Source organism: Phocoena sinus, chromosome 2 (genome assembly GCF_008692025.1).
Source record: "Phocoena sinus isolate mPhoSin1 chromosome 2, mPhoSin1.pri, whole genome shotgun sequence".
NCBI classification, from domain to species: domain Eukaryota; kingdom Metazoa; phylum Chordata; class Mammalia; order Artiodactyla; family Phocoenidae; genus Phocoena; species Phocoena sinus.
In genome coordinates this window covers 33,263,233-33,283,601 of record NC_045764.1, presented here as the reverse complement: position 1 = coordinate 33,283,601, position 20,369 = coordinate 33,263,233, and the positions used below count along the sequence as shown (strand labels likewise).

The 20,369-nt window shown below is 51.0% G+C and overlaps 1 protein-coding gene across 6 annotated transcripts in view; it reads right to left on the bottom strand.

Moving 5' to 3' along the window:
- The window catches only part of FAH (fumarylacetoacetate hydrolase), a 35,933-nt gene that overhangs the window by 8,783 nt on the left and 6,781 nt on the right, over window positions 1–20,369 (bottom strand). For all 6 annotated transcript variants that reach the window (XM_032620389.1, XM_032620397.1, XM_032620407.1 and 3 more), the window contains 8 exons: window positions 20,105–20,195; window positions 12,824–12,921; window positions 12,683–12,735; window positions 7,838–7,937; window positions 6,949–7,079; window positions 5,058–5,133; window positions 2,862–2,908; window positions 199–300 (listed from right to left, as the gene is read on the bottom strand). In XM_032620389.1, coding sequence (XP_032476280.1) covers window positions 199–300; window positions 2,862–2,908; window positions 5,058–5,133; window positions 6,949–7,079; window positions 7,838–7,937; window positions 12,683–12,735; window positions 12,824–12,921; window positions 20,105–20,195 — 698 coding nt within the window. The remainder of the gene's footprint in view (window positions 1–198; window positions 301–2,861; window positions 2,909–5,057; window positions 5,134–6,948; window positions 7,080–7,837; window positions 7,938–12,682; window positions 12,736–12,823; window positions 12,922–20,104; window positions 20,196–20,369) is intronic.

Below are 20,369 nucleotides of genomic sequence, written 5' to 3'. Positions count from 1 at the left end.
CAGCCTCTCATCCCTACACCAGCCTCTTCTGAACTTGAAATAGAAGCCCCTCCCGCACCCAGAGACGGATGAAGCTCTGAGTAGGACAGAGTTGAAAGACACACCTACTTCGGGCTGGAATCCCTTCTCAAGGGAGAGCTGAGGGCCCTGCAGTTTGTAGGGGGACTAGGGCAGCCCCCAAGGCAAGCAGATACTCACCGGCCCGCTGATGGTTCCAGAAGCCAAGAGGTCCCCCGGCCGCAGGTTGCAGCCATTGACAGAGTGGTGGGTGAGCTGCTGCAACATCGTCCAGTACATATACTGCGGGCGAGGGACACAGAGGCGGGGACGGGCAGGGTGGGCTTCCCCCAGCCTCCTGGAGCAGTCTGCCAGCCTGCGCCACTCACTGAGGCCTTCCCTGGGCTCTCTCCCGGCCCTCAGAGCAAGGACAAGCTGTCCTCCTGCAGCTACCCTGTGACCCTCCCCGCCTCTCTCCCCACCCCTTCAGCAGCGACAGCCCCCGCTCCTCTGCCCCTTCCAGCCCTCCCCTAACCCACCTTCTCCACGAAGCGCTCCCCGAGGAGCCGACCTCACTGCGCAGACCCTCAATCTGCAATGTGCTCATCTGTCCATAATTCCACCCTGTCCTGCGATCACCCCTGAGTCCTAAGTTGACAAGGTCTAGGTCCTCGTCATAGCAGAAGCTTCTCATGAGCAAAGACCTCCTTTCCATTCTCCCACCCTGGGCTTTGGAATAGACACTGGGCAACAGAGCTGAACGACTCAAACAGAACCTCAGAGCAGACTGAGGAATGAAGGAGCATTGAAGGAGGTCAGGCTTGGTGGGGGCGGGCCGAGGACCACACGCCCCGCCCCCCCCCCCCCCCCCCCCCCCCCCCACAGAGCAGCTCAGAGGTGGCATGCCTGTGCCTCTCCAAGGTCACAGCTTCTCAGATCTGCCACTCCTGGAGCTACACCTCCAGGCAGAGGAAATCTTAGAAATGGATTATTACCCAAGAGACCCCTTCAAGGAGGCCCCCATATTCCTTCTTAGTAGCCTAAGGAGCCCAGAATAAAGTTAAATTAGAAGGGAGACTGGAGGAAAAAGGAATACATTGAATCAGAGGATGTTCAAATGGCCAACAAGCATATAACAAGGTGCCCGGCTGCATCAGTCTTTTTTTTTTTTTGCGGTACGCGGGCCTCTCACTGCCGTGGCCTCTCCCGTTGCGGAGCACAGGCTCCGGATGCGCAGGCTCAGTGGCCATGGCTCACGGGCCCAGTCGCTCCGCGGCATGTGGGATCCTCCCGGACCGGGGCACGAACCCGTGTCCCCTGCATCGGCAGGCGGACTCTCAACCACTGCGCCACCAGGGAAGCCCTGCATCAGTCTTTAGGGAGATGCAAACGGAAATCACAATCCCCCAGAAAGGCGGAAATGAAAAGGCCGGCGATATCACGTGTTGACTTGGATGTGGAGCAGCCAAAACGCTTACATGCTGCACGTGTGAGTATAAATTGGAACAAGCCCTTTGGAGAAGTGTTTGGATGTACCCCTCAGCTGAGTATGGATACATATCCTCTATGACCCAGCAATTCCATTCCTGGATATCCACCCAACAGACATGCACACATACACGCACCAAAAGACTTGGACTAGAATTTTCACAGTAACTCTCCCCCTAAAAATGGAAACAACCCAAATGTCCATCAAGAGTAGAATGGAAAAATCCATTGTGGAACATTTATACTGTGAACACGATACAACAGCTAAGAATCATGAACTGTCACTGCAAACTGCAACATGGTTGAATCTCAGAAACATAATGTTAAAACAAAAGGAGCCAGGGCTTCCCTGGTGGCGCAGTGGTTGAGAGTCTGCCTGCCGATGCAGGGGACGCGGGTTCGTGCCCTGGTCCGGGAAGATCCCACATGCCGCAGAGCGGCTGTGCCCGTGAGCCATGGCCGCTGAGCCTGCGCCTCCGGAGCCTGTGCTCCGCAACGGGAGGGGCCACAACAGTGAGAGGCCAGTGTACCGCAAAAAAAAAAAAAAAAAAGAAGAAGAAGCCAGATAGAAAAGAGTATATACCATATGATTCTGTTTTTTTTTTTTTTTTTTTTTTTTTTTGCGGTACGCGGGCCTCTCACTGTTGTGGCTTCTCCCATTACGGAGCACAGGCTCCGGACACATAGGCTCAGCGGCCATGGCCCACGGGCCCGGCCGCTCCGCGGCATGTGGGATCCTCCCGGACCGGGGCATGAACCTGTGTCCCCTGCATCGGCAGGCGGACTCTCAACCACTGCGCCACCAGGGAAGCCCCTGATTCTGTTTTTATAAAATTAAAAAAACAGACAAAATGAATGGAGGGTAAGCGAAGTCAGGAGAAAGTTTACACCCGACGGGGAGAGGGGTAATGTGCCTGGAAGGGGCCCCAGGGGACAGCTGAGGTCCTGGAGGTTTCCCGTTTCTTGATCCGGGTGCTGGTTGCACAGGGATGTTGTTTTGTGAGAATTCATTGAGCTGTACACTTATAATGTGTGCATTTTCATATCTATGTGTTTTACATCAAATAAAAGTTCACTTTAAAAAAATACGTCACTCTGATCAACCCAGCCCCTGGCAAGACAGAAGTCAGGGACTAGCCCCTTAGAGGAATATCTATTATTCCCCAGGAAAAGCACTGGCCGTGTCCATGCAGCCTCCGTCTGGAGGGGCCTCTGTGACCTCCTGGCCTCTTTGGAAAGAAAAAGGGCCATGGAAGCTCTAGGCCCACATGCTGACCCATCATCATAGCCCAAAATGGATGCTATCCCCCTGGTCCTCCCAGGAAGAAAGGTCTCCCTCACTTCCAAAAAGCAGTTTGCCTAACTTCAAAGCTTACCTTAAAATTGGACCTGCATATGGTAGCTGCTTGGTTCATTCCTTCTCCTGTTGGGTAGACAAGACAAGTAACATTGACAAAGAGACCTAATTCTATTCATCAAGGAGGGAGGGACCCACCTCGTAGGGGGAATCGTTTTGTGGTTTAAGCTTCCCATTGTCTAATGTGATTCTACCTAAAGAGTCCATGAACCAATGAGCTCATACGATATCAGAGCTGGGAGGCGTCCACAGAGAGGATCTAGTCCACGGATGGCAAAGAGATGCACACAAGACACCACTTCCTCCTCCCACACCCACAGCAGACAGCACAAATTGATCACAGTACTGGTATCCTCTGAGATCAGATGCAGCCTCAGAACCCCCCTTAACATGATGCTCCTGGAAGCTGGTCATCAACTGGAGATACTGTACAAACTGAAACCAACTTGCCATACCCCCCCCAGAGCCCTTTGGACAGCTGGGGCCATCTGTCCCCTGCCAGACTCCTCCCGTGATGGATAATGTGCTACTATTTCAACAATATTTATTAAACAATTACACACCTACTACACACAAGGTACCAGGCCATTGCTGTACCATTTCTGAAGCGTGCTAATAATCAGAAAGCTCTTCTGCTCCCCAAGGACTGGCCTTCCTCCCCTGGCCCTGTCTTCCTTTCTGAGGCTGCACAGAACAGGTGTGCTCATCAGCCCCATGGAAGGTCAGGGTCCCCCAAGCCTGCTTCACCCAGACCCCAACTCAGAACATCAGAACTGCACATTCAGGACTGGTGTGGGGAAGGGTCTTGGAAGCCATCCCTGCACCCGGTCCTCCCTCTTCCAGGTCTTTCTACATCTCTGGGCACTGCAACTTCTTGATAATCTTGTCCCTTTCTCCGACAGTGCACTCCCCTGGATGTTTCCAGATGGTCAGGATGAAAACAAGAGAGAAATGACCTCCAAAGAGGCATTTGTGGGTAGGAGGACACCAGCCTAGAGCTTATGACATTTGGCTGTAGTCTCAGCCTTTCCATCGGCCGGCTAAATGACTTGCGGTGAATCCCTCTTCCTCTCTGAGCCTCACTTTCCCAATTGATAACGTGAAAGAGTGGGACCAGCACAGTTTTCCAGGGGCGCTCTGGCGGCTACGAGGCTCTTCCTAGGAGCCCTTTCTTGTGTGGAGCAACCTCCTCCCGAGAGAGACAGCTCCTTCCTCTTCCTGGTGGACACAGCCTGCTGCCAGGATCACCTCCGTGAAGGATGGAGACCCTGGAAGCTGCAGCGACAGAGCCACAGCAGAGCCTGGGGTATGTAAACAGGACAAAAAGAGGAGCGAGATCTAGGAAGAAAAGAGATTGGCCAGAGTGTGGCCCAGGACGTCTGTGTGCAGCCCCTAGACGAGCCCTCTCCCAGCGCCAAGGGCCCCCATCAGGATCGGAAAATGACACCTGATTCTACCCAGGTGCAGGTGCTGTTCTAGACCTTGATGTGAATCACCTTGCTTACCGCTCACAATTACACCTTGAAGTCGATACCACTATTATCCCACTTTTCAGACGACAAACTGGCACAGACAGATTCAGTAACTTGTCCAAAGTCCCACCGCTGGGCAGGGGCAGAACCAAGACTCGAACCCCAGCCGTGGCCTGCAGAGCCCGGCTCTCTCTTACTACTGCTCCACTGGCCTGTTACCTCAGCCCAGCTGGGCAGCCTCAGGGGGACGCAGGCCCTGCTGCGAGGCTCTCAGGGCTGACCGAGAGCAGGACCTGGGGGCTAGGTGTGCTGGCTCCATGTGGTCCCGGAGGACAGAGCCAGGCCCACGAGGACAGGCTTTCAAACGGGCACTGGACAAAACATGCCACTCAAGGGTGAGGGGTTGGCAGTGGCGTGTGAGCAGAGGCTGGGCAGACTTTGGTTGGAGAGGCTGGAGAGGGGATTCAAGTGGAGGGTGAAGGTCCCAGACTCCACGGTTTCTGGCCCTAACAGCTGAGAGCCCGGTGCTATGGGGCTAAGGCCACACGGGCCCCGTGTGGCTCGCAATGAGCACAAGGGTGTCCCTTCCCATCCTTTACAAGAGCCCCCATGTCTCCCAGTCTGCAGCAGGTGGCACCCCATCACCTCCCCCCTTCAGAAGCTCAGCAGCCACCTGGGCAATGGCACTTGGGCACAGGGGTCCACCCAGCTGCTGGACATACCCTTCGACCTCACGACAGTACCTTTCAGGGTGACAGACAGGTTGATGTCGAACGTGTAGGGCTGGTCGTGGCGGAGATACGGCAGAGGCTTGGGGTCCTGTGAGGGCAGAGCACAGCACAGAGGGGCTGAGCCCCACAGCCCAGCAGAGCAGCTGGCAGAGAGAACCTGAGGAAGAAGGGGTGTCCCCTCTCCAGGACCCAGCACTGTGTCCCTGGACACTGGGGGGCGAGGGTGTTCATGTGTGCTGGACTCTGGGAAAAGCAGCCGAGGGAGGGGCATCGGCAGGTCAAAGGTAGACAGAGGACCCAGAAAGCCAGGGAGGGGAGCGCTGGGGAAGGGGGACAGTGGGAAGCGGACAGTGGGAAGGCCAGAGATGCGGGAACAAAGCCAGACCTGCAGGGAGAGGCCAGGCCAACAGAAAGGGAAGGCGGAAGGCAGGGGCGGCCAGCAGAGGCGCTCAGCCCTTCTAGTGCTGGATTCAGTGCGTAGGCAGCTTTGGTAGCCAGAGCTTTGGTAGAAGGTCTGAACTTTGGCCAAAAGCAGTGTTTTCCCAAAGAGCAACATGTACCTGAATCACTAGTGGGCCATGAGACAATGCGGGGTGATTTTATTTTAATGGTTATGTGTTTCTTTTTATGATTAACTTGGTGGCTAGTAATGAAGATCGGGACATAAAGTTCCTTTCCTAAATACATTATGAGAGTTTTCAGAGGGAAGCTGAAAAAGCATTTAATAAATAATTGTTCAGAAGTGGCAAGGGTCGTGAAGGTTGCACGTAAAGGGTATTTGGGAAGGGCTGGCATGAAGGGAGACAGAGCCCAGAGGTCTCTGGCGAGGGTGCAGCAGTGCCTGTGAACAGAGATCTGGACCAGGGATGGAGCCTGGAGGGGACGAGCAGGAGGTGTGGCGGCAGGCCAGGCGGTCCTGGGAGGGCGGGACTCACCAAAGACGGAAGAGACAAGTCTGGGAGACTGAAAATGATGGGGAGGGAGATGCTGTGGCAGGAGCGGTAGAGGAGGGAGCAAGGGGACAGGGTGAGAGTCGCACAGGAGCTTCACGAGGCACCGGTCTGTGGGGAAAGACTCCAAGTGTTGGAGCACAGCTCCATGGGATGACAGGAAGGCTGAGAGGTGTCCAGGAGCCACGTGTGAGCAAGGCGAGGGGGAATGGGACCCGGGGAAGGGCAAGGCTCAGAGCTCAGCTAGGGCTGCCCCCATGTGGAGGACGGAGTTGGCTGGAGCATCACAGGACTCTAGGAGATACAGGAGAACCAGGACAGGTCACATGCCAGAAGCCAGGGGGAGAGAGCGCCTAGGAAGAGTAGGGGGCCACCAACGGGTCCACACTGAAGAGGGCACAAGGTCCCCACACTGACCAAGGTCACTGGGCACTTTGGTGAGACCACCGGTGCTGATGGGGTGGAAGCAGCGGCCGGACTGTGACAGGCTGAGGAGCGAGGGCTAGGATTGTGAGATGGGCCTGGACAGTGGTGCAGGGACAGGAGGCTCAGGGAACACAAGGCCGAGGTTCAGCGCCAGGACGGACGCCTTGCTGTCTGACCCCATGCTGCATTCTATCAGTTGGGCTCCAGGGGGCGCCATCACACAGAACACAACTTGTTGACCTGGAAAGTTGTGCAATGTGGTGATACTGGAAGGGACCCCTTTTCCTGCCAACTGGCCAGTTCCCGGCCTCAGAGGATTCTAAAGGTTACAAAATTCCATGTTCTCCTCAAGAACTGTGCAGGGGGCAGGGAAAGCACAAGGCAGAATGATTCCTGCCACGCCTGCCTGGAGGTCACCATAACCAGGACCCCCAGCACATGGGCATCCTCCAGACCCTCTCCACGCCTGCTGGGCAAACAGCCTTGGAGGCAGAGGGGCCTGGACTTCTTGCAGAGGGTGTGCTTACCTGCTCCTGGTTGGGCACAGCAAAGGGCATGAGGGCATCCATGGGCACCACCCACGGAGAGATGGTGGTTCCAAAACTCTTCCCGAGGAACGGCCCAAGAGGGACGTACTCCCACTTCTGAATGTCTCGAGCTACAGAAGAAGGGCCGAGCAGGGCTTACAAAGGCTGACCGGGCCCCGCGGCAAGGCTCCCCCCTTCCCTTGACCAAGGAGCACAGACACTCAGCACAGCCCTCCCCCACCCCCGTGCTCTGGCCCCAACCAGGCTGGCTGCCCCAGGACCAAGGACAGAGGTCCTCTGAGGTCACCGTGCCAAGCTGCAGCAAAGAGAAGGATGACCAGAGGGCAGGCAGGATACTTCCCCATGAAGGGGCTGGAAGCTCATCCTCATACTGGGAGGCAACACTTGCTGAGATTCACAGCACCACGGTCCTCCTACAAATGGTAGAGGGGCTGAGATGGGCTCAGAAACTGGGCTGCTGTGTTTGAAATCTTAGCTCAGCAACCAGCTGAAGCCGTCCTTGTGCCTCATTCCTCACCCGTGTAAAACAGGAGTAGTAATATTATCAGTGTCTCGTAGGGACCTGACAGGAGAGTCCATGTGACGTAATCAGCCCTGGGCCTGGCACAAAATTGCTCAAACGTACTAGCTGTGACATCAGCCTTGTCCCTGTTCAACTTACAAGAAAACTGGAGCTCAGAGAGGTGAAGTAACTGGCCAAGAGCTCAGAGCTGAGAAGTCTGTTTGATACCCAAGCCTGTGCTCTCAGCCACTTTGACCGGCATCAGACCCAGGAGACCATCCACGGCTTCCCAAATACCCAGCTTTCACCCGGAGCAGAGCGCGCGCAGGAAACTCAACACCAGAATGCCCGACATCCCGTGATTACCACTCCAGTCGTTCATAAGGACCATTCCAAAAATGTGCTCGTGGGCCTTGGAAATGGGGATCGGCTCTCCAAATTTGTTCCCAGGGCCTACAAAGAAAGCCTGACAAGGGGAAAAGTTGATGAGAATCTGGCTCTGACCTGCTGCCCCAGGTCACTTGCCTGGAGGGTAAAGGTCAGGCATTTCCAAACCCCAGCTAGGGACCTGGACCGTTGTGTACGAATCCACAGTTTCTATGCCATGACCAGCACCCGAGTAGACAGGCGGCTACCCCGGGGACATGGTGAGCAGCTGCGTGCCAGTGCCCACCCAGGGCCCCCACTCACGGCCCCTGATCACCAAGGCAGACCCCTTTCCCTCCTTCAGCCCACCCCACACCTCTGCCCTTTCCCCTTCACCCGATACCGTGCTCTGCATTTTAAGATTTGACAGCTACACCAGGCTTGTGAAAAACGAAAATATCAGGGTTTGTATTCGTGTCACAAAAAATCAGAAGGCCTCTGTGATGTGCAGCAAAGAGAGCCTGCCGGGGCTTACCCCACACCCCAACCCATCACCCACGGTCTCAGAGGAAATTATCACCAGCACAACGTCCAGGAAACAAGAGAATACGAAGACATCATTGGGGGGGGAAAATTGAGAAGATAACTCAAAAGCACACAAAATCAGCTATGACATTTGCAGGACCTAGGCTGCAGTTATATTCATTCTGTGACAGTGTTTAAATGTTGCAAATTTTTGTCAAGATTCTAAAAAAAAAAAAAAAAAGAGATGCCATCTTATAGAGAATCTTACCACCATCGTCAAGATTATCTGTGCTCCCTACCTGTCACTGTTTCTCCACACAATGACTTTCTATTTTTCCTCTACCTGGGACCCTTTGCTGCAGTGCTTGCACCTGGACAAACCTCTCCTTGAGCAACAAAATGCAAACAAACTATACAGGACTAAAAATAACTGGGTGCATGCACAGGTGGGGCAAATTATGGACAAAAAGATACAAAAGATCAAAAAACCCAAGTGCCATTTCTGAAGAGCTGGGAGCAAAACTGGTGTTGGGAACAAAAGCAGGGTACTGCGCATGCCCCCTGCACACAACACCACCTAGGGGTGGGCAGACCACCTAAGACAACCCTCCGGCCCGACCCCTGGACACACCCCTACCCTCACCCCAGATAAGGAACAAGCTCGCCCCCCCACCCCAGCTCGGGGAGCAAGCAAGGGAAACTGTTGTTTGTTCTCACTGCACCCCCCCCACCCCCGCCGCTGCAGCAGCAGGGGCCCCGATAAAGCCTTGCCTGAATTTGTCTGCCTCTAGGCAATTTCTATTAATTAAGGAGGCCAAGAACCCTGGTCGATATCATGCCCACCCCTTCCACCACCCCCCCGCCCCCCTCCCCCGGAAATAGGAACCAACACAGGTGAAGCATCTGTCTGCAGAGTCCTCCGTTCCCCCAGAGAGAAGACCCTGCCCCCCAACCGGGGGACCCTGCTCTGGGGGATCTGGGTTGGGAGACCTCCTCTTAGGGTTCACGGGGCAGCCTCACAAAGGCATCAGGGGGCGGAGGGCTGGCCGGTAACGCCCTGCTGGGACTAGGGGATTAGTGCCCACCTGTTCCCCTCCTCTGGACAGCATCTAAAGAAATCACAAGGCAGGGCTGGAACTACAGGGAGGTCCAGCCTGCCTCCAATCAACCTAGATTCCCACGCCCCCAGCCCTACCAGCGCACTCCGCAGCCACTTCCCTCCACCTGCATGAGGAGACACTCTGCGTGCTGACTTTGAGAAGCCCCCTCCACGGCCTGCCCGCACCTCCCTGCCCCGGCCTGGCTCCGCTACCCAGCATCCCATGACCCGGCAAAGACTGAAGACACTGCCGGTGTCCCGGGACACTCCCCTCCAGTTCAGCTCTTCCTTCCCATCTCTTTCCCGGTCCCTTGACCTTGGGGGCTTCCTGGAATTCAGTGTCCCTCTCAGAATGCACAGCCCCGCAGCACGAAGTGTCCTTGGGGGTGAGGGAACCAACTGGATTGATGTCGACATCTGGCTGTGAGATGGCAATCTTGCTGTGCAGGATGTTACACCGGGGTAGAGTGTGTGAAGGATCCTGGAGCTCTCGGTACTGTTTCTTACACCTGCACGTGAGTGTCCAATGATCTCAAAATAAGTTTAATTTTAAAAAATGCACAGCCCTGAAATAACCACAGGTCTGAGGTTCTGCAGGTCCAGCCACAAGTGCAATGGGGCTGATGTCGTTGATTCTTGTTATTGGTAATAATTATATTCTATAAAGCCATTAGAAACACCGAGTTAGCAAATACAGGTATATCGCTTCTAGGGGAAGTACGGGGCTAAGTTCCTGCCAGCCTCTGGTCACAACATTCACATCTACAAATCAGCATATAACCTTGCTTTGTGTGTGCTTCTGTTTAAGGACAGCTGGTTTCATATACAGGACTACCTTGGTCATATTTCAGGTCGCTGCCAGACCACAATTAAGCGAAGATCTCAATAAAGCGAGTCACACGAATTTTTTTTGGTTTCCCAGTGTTTATAAAAGTTAGTTATGTTTATGAAATAATGCCACTGGCAGCAACATGGATGGACCTAGAGATTGTCATACTGAGTGAAGTCAGGGAGAGAGAGAAATGTCGTATGAAATCGCTTATATGCACAATCTAAAAAGAAATGATACAAATGAACTTATTAACAAAACAGAAACAGACTCACAGACTTAGAGAACGAATTTATGGTTACCAGGAGGGAAGGTTGGGGGCTGGGGGGAGGGATAGTCAGGGAGTTTGGGATTGACATGTACACACTGCTATATGTAAAATGGATAACCAACAACGACCTACTGTATAGCACAGGGAACTCTGCTCAATATTCTGTAACAACCTAAATGGGAAAAGAATTTGAAAAAGAATAGATACATGTATATGTATAACTGAATCACTTTGCCGTACACCTAAAACTATCACAGCATTGTTAATCAACTATACTCCAATATAAAATAAAAAGTTAAAAAAAAGGAACTTTAGAAAAAAAATTCAAAAATCAACTGAAACTCCAAAAAATAAAAAAGTTATAGTCTATTAAGTGTGCACTAGCATTAGGTCTAAACCATCAATGTACATATCTTAATTAAAAAATAATCTATGGCTAAAAAATGCTAACCATCATCTGAGCCTTCAGTAGGTCATAGTAGTGACATCAATGATCACCGATCACAGATCACCATAACGAATACAATAATGATGAAAAAGTTTGAAATATTGGGACTTCCCTGGAAGTCCAGTGGTTAAGACTCCGTGTTTCCACTGCAGCGGGGCATGGGTTTGATCCCTGGTTGGGGAACTGAGATCCCACATGCTGCCTGGCATGGCCAAAAAAACCCAAAAAAGTTTGAAATATTACGAAAGGGGACTTCCCTGATGATGCAGTGATTAAGAATCCGCCTGTCAACGCAGGGGACATGGGTTCGAGCCCTGGTCCAGGAAGATCCCACATGCCGTGGAGCAACTAAGCCCGTGTGCCACAACTACTGAGCCTGTGTGCCACAACTGTTGAAGCCCGTGTGCCTAGAGCCCGTGCTCCACAACAAGAGAAGACACCGCAGTGAGAAGCCCGCGCACCACAACGACGAGCAGCCCCCCTTCACCACAACTAGAGAGAGCTGGTGCCTGGTAACAAAGACCCAACACAGCCAAAACTTAATTAATTAATTAATTAATTATTTTAAAAAAAGAGGGACTTCCCCGGTGGCACAGTGGTTAAGAATCTGCCTGCCAGTGCAAGGGACATGGGTTCGATCTGGGACGATCCTACATGCCGTGGAGCAACTAAGCCAGTGTGCCACAACTACTGAGCCTGCGCTCTACATCCAGAGAGCCACAACTACTGAGCCCATGTGCCACAACAACTGAAGCCACGCGCCTCGAGCCCGTGCTCTGCAACGAGAGAAGCCACCGCAGTGCGAAGCCCGCGCACCACAACGAAGAGTAGCCCCTGCTCGCCACAACTAGAGAAAGCCCGTGCACAACAATGAAGACCCAACGCAGCCAAAAATAAATAAATAAAATACATTTATTTAAAAAAAGAAAAGAAAAGAAATATTATGAGAATTACCAAAATGTGACACAGAGACACAAAGTGAGCAAACGCTGTTGGAAAAATGGCACCAGCAGACTTTGCTCGATGCAGGGTTGCCACGAACATTCAATTTGTAAAAACGCAATATCTGTGAAGTGCAATGTAGCGAAGTGCAGTAAGACAAGGTCTGCCTGTATGTGGTTGATTCATGAACGTGAACTCAAGGCACAGGCACTATCAGGCCCCAGGGCAGCTTGTCTAGCACACACGTTTTCAACAGGGTGCACATCACAACTTTCTTGTGCTTGGGAGCTAGCACCTCAACGAAAAGCACAAAAATGGAAAATAACGTGGCACTGAATAGACAGTAAAAAGGACACTTGTTTGCAGTACGAGAGCTGAGACACGAAGGCAGAGCCGGGCCTTGTTCAACCTCAGATGGGGACACGCACATCGGGAGACTCAAATTTTTTGCCACCCTGTGTATGCCCTCAGGTGACCCCCCAAAAGCTCCCGCTAGTATTGACTTGGAGGTTACGAACGAACTGTTAGTGAGTAGGTGAATTTTCAAATACGGAATCAGTGAATAATGAGGATGGACAGTACTTCCGATGGCCAAGTGGGGACCCAGGACTGCCATTAACGTGGCTGAGATGGGGGAATGGCCTGTCGTCCAGGGCGGCCATCCCAGGGAGCTCTCCTGCCCTAGTGTATATACAGACCCTACGCCAATGAAACATCAAGACATGGCTTACTGTTTCCAACTCGAAGTCCAAGAGTTTGCAGGCACCATACACAGGAGGCTTAGCTGGAATCATACCAGAAAGAGGCTAGTGAGTGCCAGGCATGGAACTCAGGGTGTGGGGACACAGAGCGGAGCACGGCAGGGTACTTACAGTCATCGGGTCTCATCTGTCCCTTGGGCCTGCGGATTGGGGTGCCAGACACCACGATGGAGGAAGCACGGCCGTGGTAGCCCACTGGTAAGTGCAGCCTGAGGAAGGAAGGAGAGAGAAAGCATCAACGCTGTTACACGTGCAAAGTAAATTTCAAAATGTTTTCAAATTAAAAATGAAAGGGAGAAGGAATAGTCAGGGAGTTTGGGATCAACATGTATACACTGCCATATTTAAAATGGATAACCAGGGGCTGGCTCCCCTAGTGATGCAGTGGTTAAGACTCTGCACTCCCAATGCAGGGGGCCCAGGTTTGATCCCTGGTCAGGGACCTAGATCCCACATGCATGCTGCAACTAAGAGTTCCATGCCACAACTAAGGAGTCCATGTGCTGCAACCAAGGAGCCCATGTGCTACAACTAAGGAGCCCACCTGCAGCAACTAAGACCCAGTGCAACCAAATAAATACATAAATATTTAAAAAAAAAAGTGGATGAGAAAAAGAGAGCTTTAAAATGGATAACCAACAAGGACCTACTGTATAGCACAGGGAACTCTGCTCAATGTTAAGTGGCAGCCTGGATGGGAGGGGAGTCTGGGGGAGAATGGATACATGGATATGTACGGCTGAGTCGCTTTGCTGCACACCTGAAACTATCACAATATTGGGGTTTTTTTGGTTTTTTAAAATTCATTTATTTATTGGCTGCATTCGGTCTTTGTTGCTGCGCGCGGGCTTTCTCTAGTTGCGGCGAGCGGGGGCTATTCTTCGTTGCGGTACGCGAGCTTCTCACTGCGGTGGCTTCTCTTGGTGTGGAGCACAGGCTCTAGGCGCGTGGGCTTCAGTAGTTGTGGCACACGGGCTCAGTAGTGGTGGCACACGGGCTTAGTTGTTCCCCAGCATGTGGGATCTTCCCGGAACAGGGATCGAACCCATGTCCCCTGCACTGGCAGGCGGATTCTTAACCACTGCGCCACCAGGGAAGTCCCTATCACAACATTGTTAATCGGCTATACTCCAATATAAAAGAAAAAGTTTTTTTAAAAAAAGAAAGGGAGTCAACATATATACATGGCTCAAATATCGAAAGGTACTCCCAAGTGTCCAGCAATAGATAAACAGATAAGCAAGAATGAGGTCTATACATACAATGGAATATTGCTCAGCATTAAAAGGGATGGAAATAATGACACAGGCTACACCACGGGCGAAGCTTGAGGACACTGTGCTAGTGAAATGAGCCAGACACCAAAGAACAAATACTGCCTGATTCCACTTACATGAGGTACTTAGAGGAGTCAAATTCATAGAGACAGAAAGTAGAATGGTGGTGGCCAGGGGCTGGCGGGGCGGCGGGTGGAAACGGAGTTATTCTTTAATGGGTCCAGAGATTCAGTCTGAAAAGATGAAAAACTTGTGGGGACGGATGGTGGTGATGGGTGCACAGCAATATGAATGTACTGATGCCACTGAACTGTGCACTTAAAAATGCTTAAGACGTAAATTTTATGTTATATGCAATTGACATTTTTCAAAAAAGCAAAAGGTACTTAAACAGTGGGGAAAAGTATGATTTCCTCCCATCCTTGTCTCCGGCATCAATATGGTGTTGATGCAAATACACGCAGAATAACTGAAATGGTTACCGTGTACGTACTCTGCGCTGAGAACACGCAGCATCACACGGGTGCTTTCCTGTTGTTTCCCTTTTCATGCCCTCCTCACAACAGCCCTGCACGGTAGGCGTAACGAGACAGCGCCGAGCAAACTCAGGCTCAGGAGCGTCCAAGGCTTGGCCGAGGTGACCCCGTGTGAAGTGCTGCCATTGGAATCCAAACCTGGGTCTCTCCGACCACAAAGTTCTGCTGCTTCCCCTGTAGCCCCCTCCCTACCTACTACAATGGGACCCGGGGACTAGATCATAAAGCTCAGAGCGGGAGAGCCATCCAAAGCACAGGAACACTGTCAAGAGTTCTGTTTATAAGACAGAAATATGGGAGAGGAAATGAAAGGGGAAAGAACTCCCAAGCATCCAAACACCATCATAAGGTGATTTACGGTATGGTACGGTACTGCTAGGAACAGACCGACTGAACAAGTTGGTTAAAACAAAGAACATAATACACAAAAAGTGAAAAACGTTTTTGCATAACAAGATAAGTTAGATCCTGTAATGGGTAGAATATGGTTCCCTGGAAGTATGTCTACGTCCTGACCCCTAGAAAATGCGAACTCGACCTTATTTGGAAAAAGGGTTTAAGTTAAGGATCTTGAGATGACGTCATCCTGGATTAGCCAGGTGGGCCCTAGATCCAGTGACAAGTGTCCTTATAAGAGGCACACAAGAGGAAACAGAGAAGAGACGAAGGCCCTGTGTAGACAGAGGCAGAGTCTGCAGTGATGCTGCCCAGGAAGGATGGCCTGCAGCCACCAGAGCTGGACAAGCAGGGAGATGGCCTGTCCCCTGGAGCCTCCAGAGGGAGTGAGGCCCTGCCAAAACTTAGATTCCAGACCTGCGGCCTTCAGAACTGCGAGATAATAAATTTCTGTGGTTTTAAGCCACCCAGCGTATGGAAGTTTGTTACAGCAGTCCGGGAAACGAATACAGACCCACACCTCACATCACACACAAAAGGAAATCCCCAGTGGATTATAGATCAGAATTTATGCAGAGTAAGGCTCTAAGAAGTCCTAGGAAAAAATACTCCCCAAATCTTCAAATTCCTGAGGTGGAGAAAGTCTGAGCACGACATAAAAGTAAATGCCGGGCTTCCCTGGTGGTGCAGTGGTTGAGAGTCTGCCTGCCGATGCAGGGGACACGGGTTCGTGCCCCAGTCCGGGAAAATCCCACATGCCGCGGAGCGGCTGGGCCCGTGAGCCATGGCCGCTGAGCCTGCGCGTCCGGAGCCTGTGCTCCGCAACGGGAGAGGCCACAACAGTGAGAGGCCCGCGTACCGAAAAAAAAAAAAAAAAGAAAGTAAATGCCATGAAGGAAATGATTGACATGTTTGACTTTATAGAAAGGTAAAATTTCTGCATCAAAAGAGACAGAAAATAAAGTAAAAAGATGCCACATTGGGAGAAAAGAGTTGCACCGCATTACAACCAAGGGTTAATTTCTATTCAGCACAAAACAGTCTTTCAAATTAATAAGAGAGCACTGACTGTGTAGAAGAGTATCTGTGAAAGAATCTCTAAGCAGCTGATAACGGTTTTGCCTTCAGAGAAAGGAAGGAGGATGAAGGACAGGGTGGGAGAATCTTGCTTTGTTCCCACTGTTTACCCATAAATTCCTTTGGAATTCCGGACTATGTACATGCATTGATGATTTTTTGTAGCTTTTAGTTTTTTAAATGTTTGAAAATGTATTTTGCAATATTTATGATATACAAAAAGATATAATAAGACAAATAACCACAGAGCACCAACAGGCTTTCTAAGCCAATTAAAAACGCCCCCTTCATAAGGACCCCCCTGGCGGTTCAGTGGTTAAGACTCCACGCTTCCACTGCAGGGGGCATGGGTTAGACCCCTGGTCTGGGAACTTAAGATCCCATGTGCCGCGTGGCCAAAAACATCAAAAAATAATAATAACACCCCCTTTGTAGCCCTCCCAGTCCCTTCCCTCTGCTTCCCACCCCTCCTGACCCCACCCCAGAGGGGCCACCACCTGGAATTTACTGTCCCTTGATATTTCTATACACTTTTACCACTGTCTAGTATTTTTCGCATCTTGTTAGATAAACGGCAATTTACCATGCATTTGCCTTATATTACTTAATCAAAAATAATCCATTTTCGTAAAGACTGAGTTAGATTTAAGTTTATTTACACGGAGCAATGTCAATGACATATTAAAGTGAAAAACACAAATGTCAGTCAGCATGGTCTCGTTTTGTTAACTAAAGAAATGAAACGTGTATGTGGCCGTGCGTGTCCGTGTGTGTGTGTGCATACCCGTAACCTGGAGAGGTGAAGGCGATGGGCCAGCCAGCATTCAGAGTAATGGCCTCTGGGGAGTGGGCTGGGGGTTTCCCTCTTCTCCCCCTTTGCTCCCCTTATTGGCTTAAGTTATAAAATACAACGGTGTGCAATTACATTACATGTAATGATTCAAACAGCACAGAAGTTAGTCAGCTCTCCCTATCCAGCCACTCCCCTGAAGGAAGTAAAGTTGGTCTGGAATCTATTATTCTGGACCTTTCTCTACGCTCATAGCAGTCTATGCAAATGTGTGCATGTGTGTGTGTGTGTGTGTGTGTGTGTACAAGTGTGTGTCTATGTGTAGATATGTGTTTAGGTATATGTGTGTACATGTATGAGTGTGCATGTGTGTGTGTGAGGCTCAATAATAGCCTCTCAAAAGATACCAAGGTCCTGGGACTTCCCTCATGGTCTAGTGGTTAAGACTCCATGCTTCCAATGCAGGGGGAGTGGGTTTGATACCTGGTCGGGGAACTAAGCTCCCGTAAGTCATGAGGCACGGCCCACAAAACAAAAAAGATATTCAGGTCCTATTCCCTGGAACCTATAGATGTTACTTTCTATAGCAAAGGAGACTTGCAGATGTGATTAAGTCAATAATCTTGAGATGGTAGAGATTATTCTGAATCATCCAGGTGGTCCTTAAATGTAATCATGAGGGTCCTTATAAAGGGGAGGCAAGAAGGTCAAAGAAGGAATTAGGACAATTGCAGATGGAACTGAGACAGGCTGGGACCTGGGACCCTTTGCTGCAGTGCCGCAATCCTTGCACATGGACACATCTCCATGAGCAACAAAATACTAAGACACTGTATGGGACTAAAGATAAATGCGTTCATGTGCATGCACAGTTGGGGCAAATTCTGGACCCAAAAGGTACAAAGAGACCAAAAAAATCCCAACGGCCACTTTTGAAGAGCCTGGGGCAAAAACAGGGTGTCGGGAGCAAAAGCAGGGTACTGCGCATGCCCCCTGCACACAACACCACCTAAGGGGTGGGCAAAACACCTAAACCATCCCTCCGGCCTGACCCCTGGACACACCCCTACCCTCACCCCATATAAGGAACAAGCTTGTCCCCCCTCGGGGAGCAAGCAAGCAAGGGAACCTGTTGTTTGTTCTCGCTCCCCCCACCCCCGCTGCAGCAGGGGCCCCAATAAAAGCCTTGCCTGAATTTCTTGTCTGGCCTCTAGTCAATGTCTATTGCTTGGGGAAGGCCAAGAACCCTGGTGGGTAACAGAACCAAGAGGGTGGAGTTATCTGAGGCAGGGGTCCCAAGCCAAGGAACGTGGGCAGCCTCCGGAAGCTGAAAAAGACAAGGAAATGGATTCTTCCCCTAGAGCCTCCTAGAGGAACCGGCCTTGCCGACACCTTAACTTTGGCCTAGTGAAGCTGACTTCAAACTTCTGACTTCCAGAACTGTGAGAGAATATATCTGTGTTGCTTTAAGCTACCGAGTTTGTGGTAACTGGTTATAGCCACCACAAGAAACTAATACAGTATGAATGTACATATATTTTTCTTTGTCTTTTTATAAAAATGAGAACTCACTTTACACAATACCTTCACTTCATATATCATGAAAGTGGGGCTTCCCTGGTGGCGCAGTGGTTAAGAATCCACCTGCCAATGCAGGGGACATGGGTTTCAGCCCTGGTCCGGGAAGATCCCACAAGCAGCAGAGCAACTAAGCCCGTGAGCTACAACTACTGAGCCTGTGCTCTAGAGCCCGCGAGCCACAACTACTGAAGCCTGCGCACCTAGAGCCTGAGCTCCGCGACAAGAGAAGCCACTGCAATGAGAAGCCCGTGCACCGCAACGAAGAGTGGCCCCCGCTCTCCGCAACTAGAGAAAGCCCGCGCGCAGCAACAAAGACCCAACGCAGCCAAAAATAAATAAATAAATAGATAAAATCTATTTTAGAAAATACATATGTATATCATGCACATGACTTTTGATCCTAAATCTTTCTTTCGACAGCTACAAAACATTTCATATTGTGAAAAGACCATGATTTTTCAACTAGTCCTCCACCAATAACCATTCAGATTGCTTCCAGCTTTGGGTCCTTAGAAAGATTGCTGGTAAACATCTTTGCCCTTGAATACAAACATTACTTCTGTAGGATAGATGCATGAAAGTAAGACTGTGTGTCCAATGGTATGCACATTTGACATTTTTACTTTATGTATTTTCTGTTTCGGTTAATTACAACAAGCATATATTACCTTTATAATAAAGGATATATGCATAAAGTAAAAAAGGCACAGCCGCCAATTACTTTGCATCAGACATTGAGAGAGAAAGCCTGTGTGCTCTTACCCTGCAGAAGGAAATGGGCTGGGACTCCCCCACTTGGCCTGGACCATGCACAGGGCCAGAGTCTTGACTCATTGGCCTCCTGCAGTCCTAGATGCACCCTGGCCTTGTTCTGCAACCTTGGCCTGGTTGCCTAACTTCTCTGGGTCGTAACCCACTCTCTTCCCCGTTCTTCCTCTTGGTTCTGACAGACGCAGCCCCTTCTGGTACAGCTTATCTGAAACACCCACTAGAAGAGGGGAAGGTCTCTGTCCACCCCAGTGACGGTGTGTGGCCCAGGGCACTCGGCCTGGGGCGTGTGCCTGCCACTGTGCTCTGAATAACCGTCACATCTAGAGGACAACACACAGCAAAGGGCAAGGATCTTGGCTCTGCGTTCTAGGCTCCGGCAATGGCCTTGACCTGGGTGTTAGGAGACAGCCTTTGGCCCTGTTTGTCCTCAGGCAAGTTGCTCCTTCTCTGTTTCCCTTCCTGTGAAATGGGGGTGTCAGTCATAGCCTTGGCGACCCCAAAGAACCCCTCTGAGGATCAAATAAATAAATGCAGCCCCCGTTTCGAGCTGACCACTCTTTGAGAAAACACAGCACTGGGCACACTTGAGGAGTCTCCTCCATCAGAAGAGTCTAAGTATGGAGAATGTTGGCATGGAAGACTTGCCAATAAAACCGTAATTCACAGCTTACAAACAAAAGGATCTGGAAGGATGTTAGTGAGTCAGGATCTAATTCCAACCCGTGTTCTCTAGATCAAAGAGCTTAAGGGAAGTCCCCATGATCCCACAGCAGGTCCAGGGCTGAAGGGAGAGGAGGACCAGAGTCTGAGGCCACTGTTTCCAGAAGTGGTGACATCATGGTCATTGTTAGCTTTCCTCCCGGGTTTCCTTAACCTGAGAGGACTTGGCAGCTCCTGGGACAACACGCTACCGGGCACGTAAAGACAGACTTGGAACTTAGCCACACACTGGTCCAGAACATACCAATTGGGCATCAACGGGTTCTCTGTGCCCCTGAACATGACTCCGACATTGGTGGCGTGGTGCCGAGAGGAATAGAAGTCCGTGTAGTCGCCTGCGGGGGAAAGGTCGGGAGATGCCGTCAGTGACCTGGATTCCGCAGGTCGGAGAAGGGCCAGTTCCGAGGCGGGGTCGGAGCGGGAGAACAAGGAGGGGTGGGCGGAAGGGGCCGGGAGAGCATGCCCGACATGCGACACAAATTCGCCTCACTAAAAATTCGTTCTGAGAA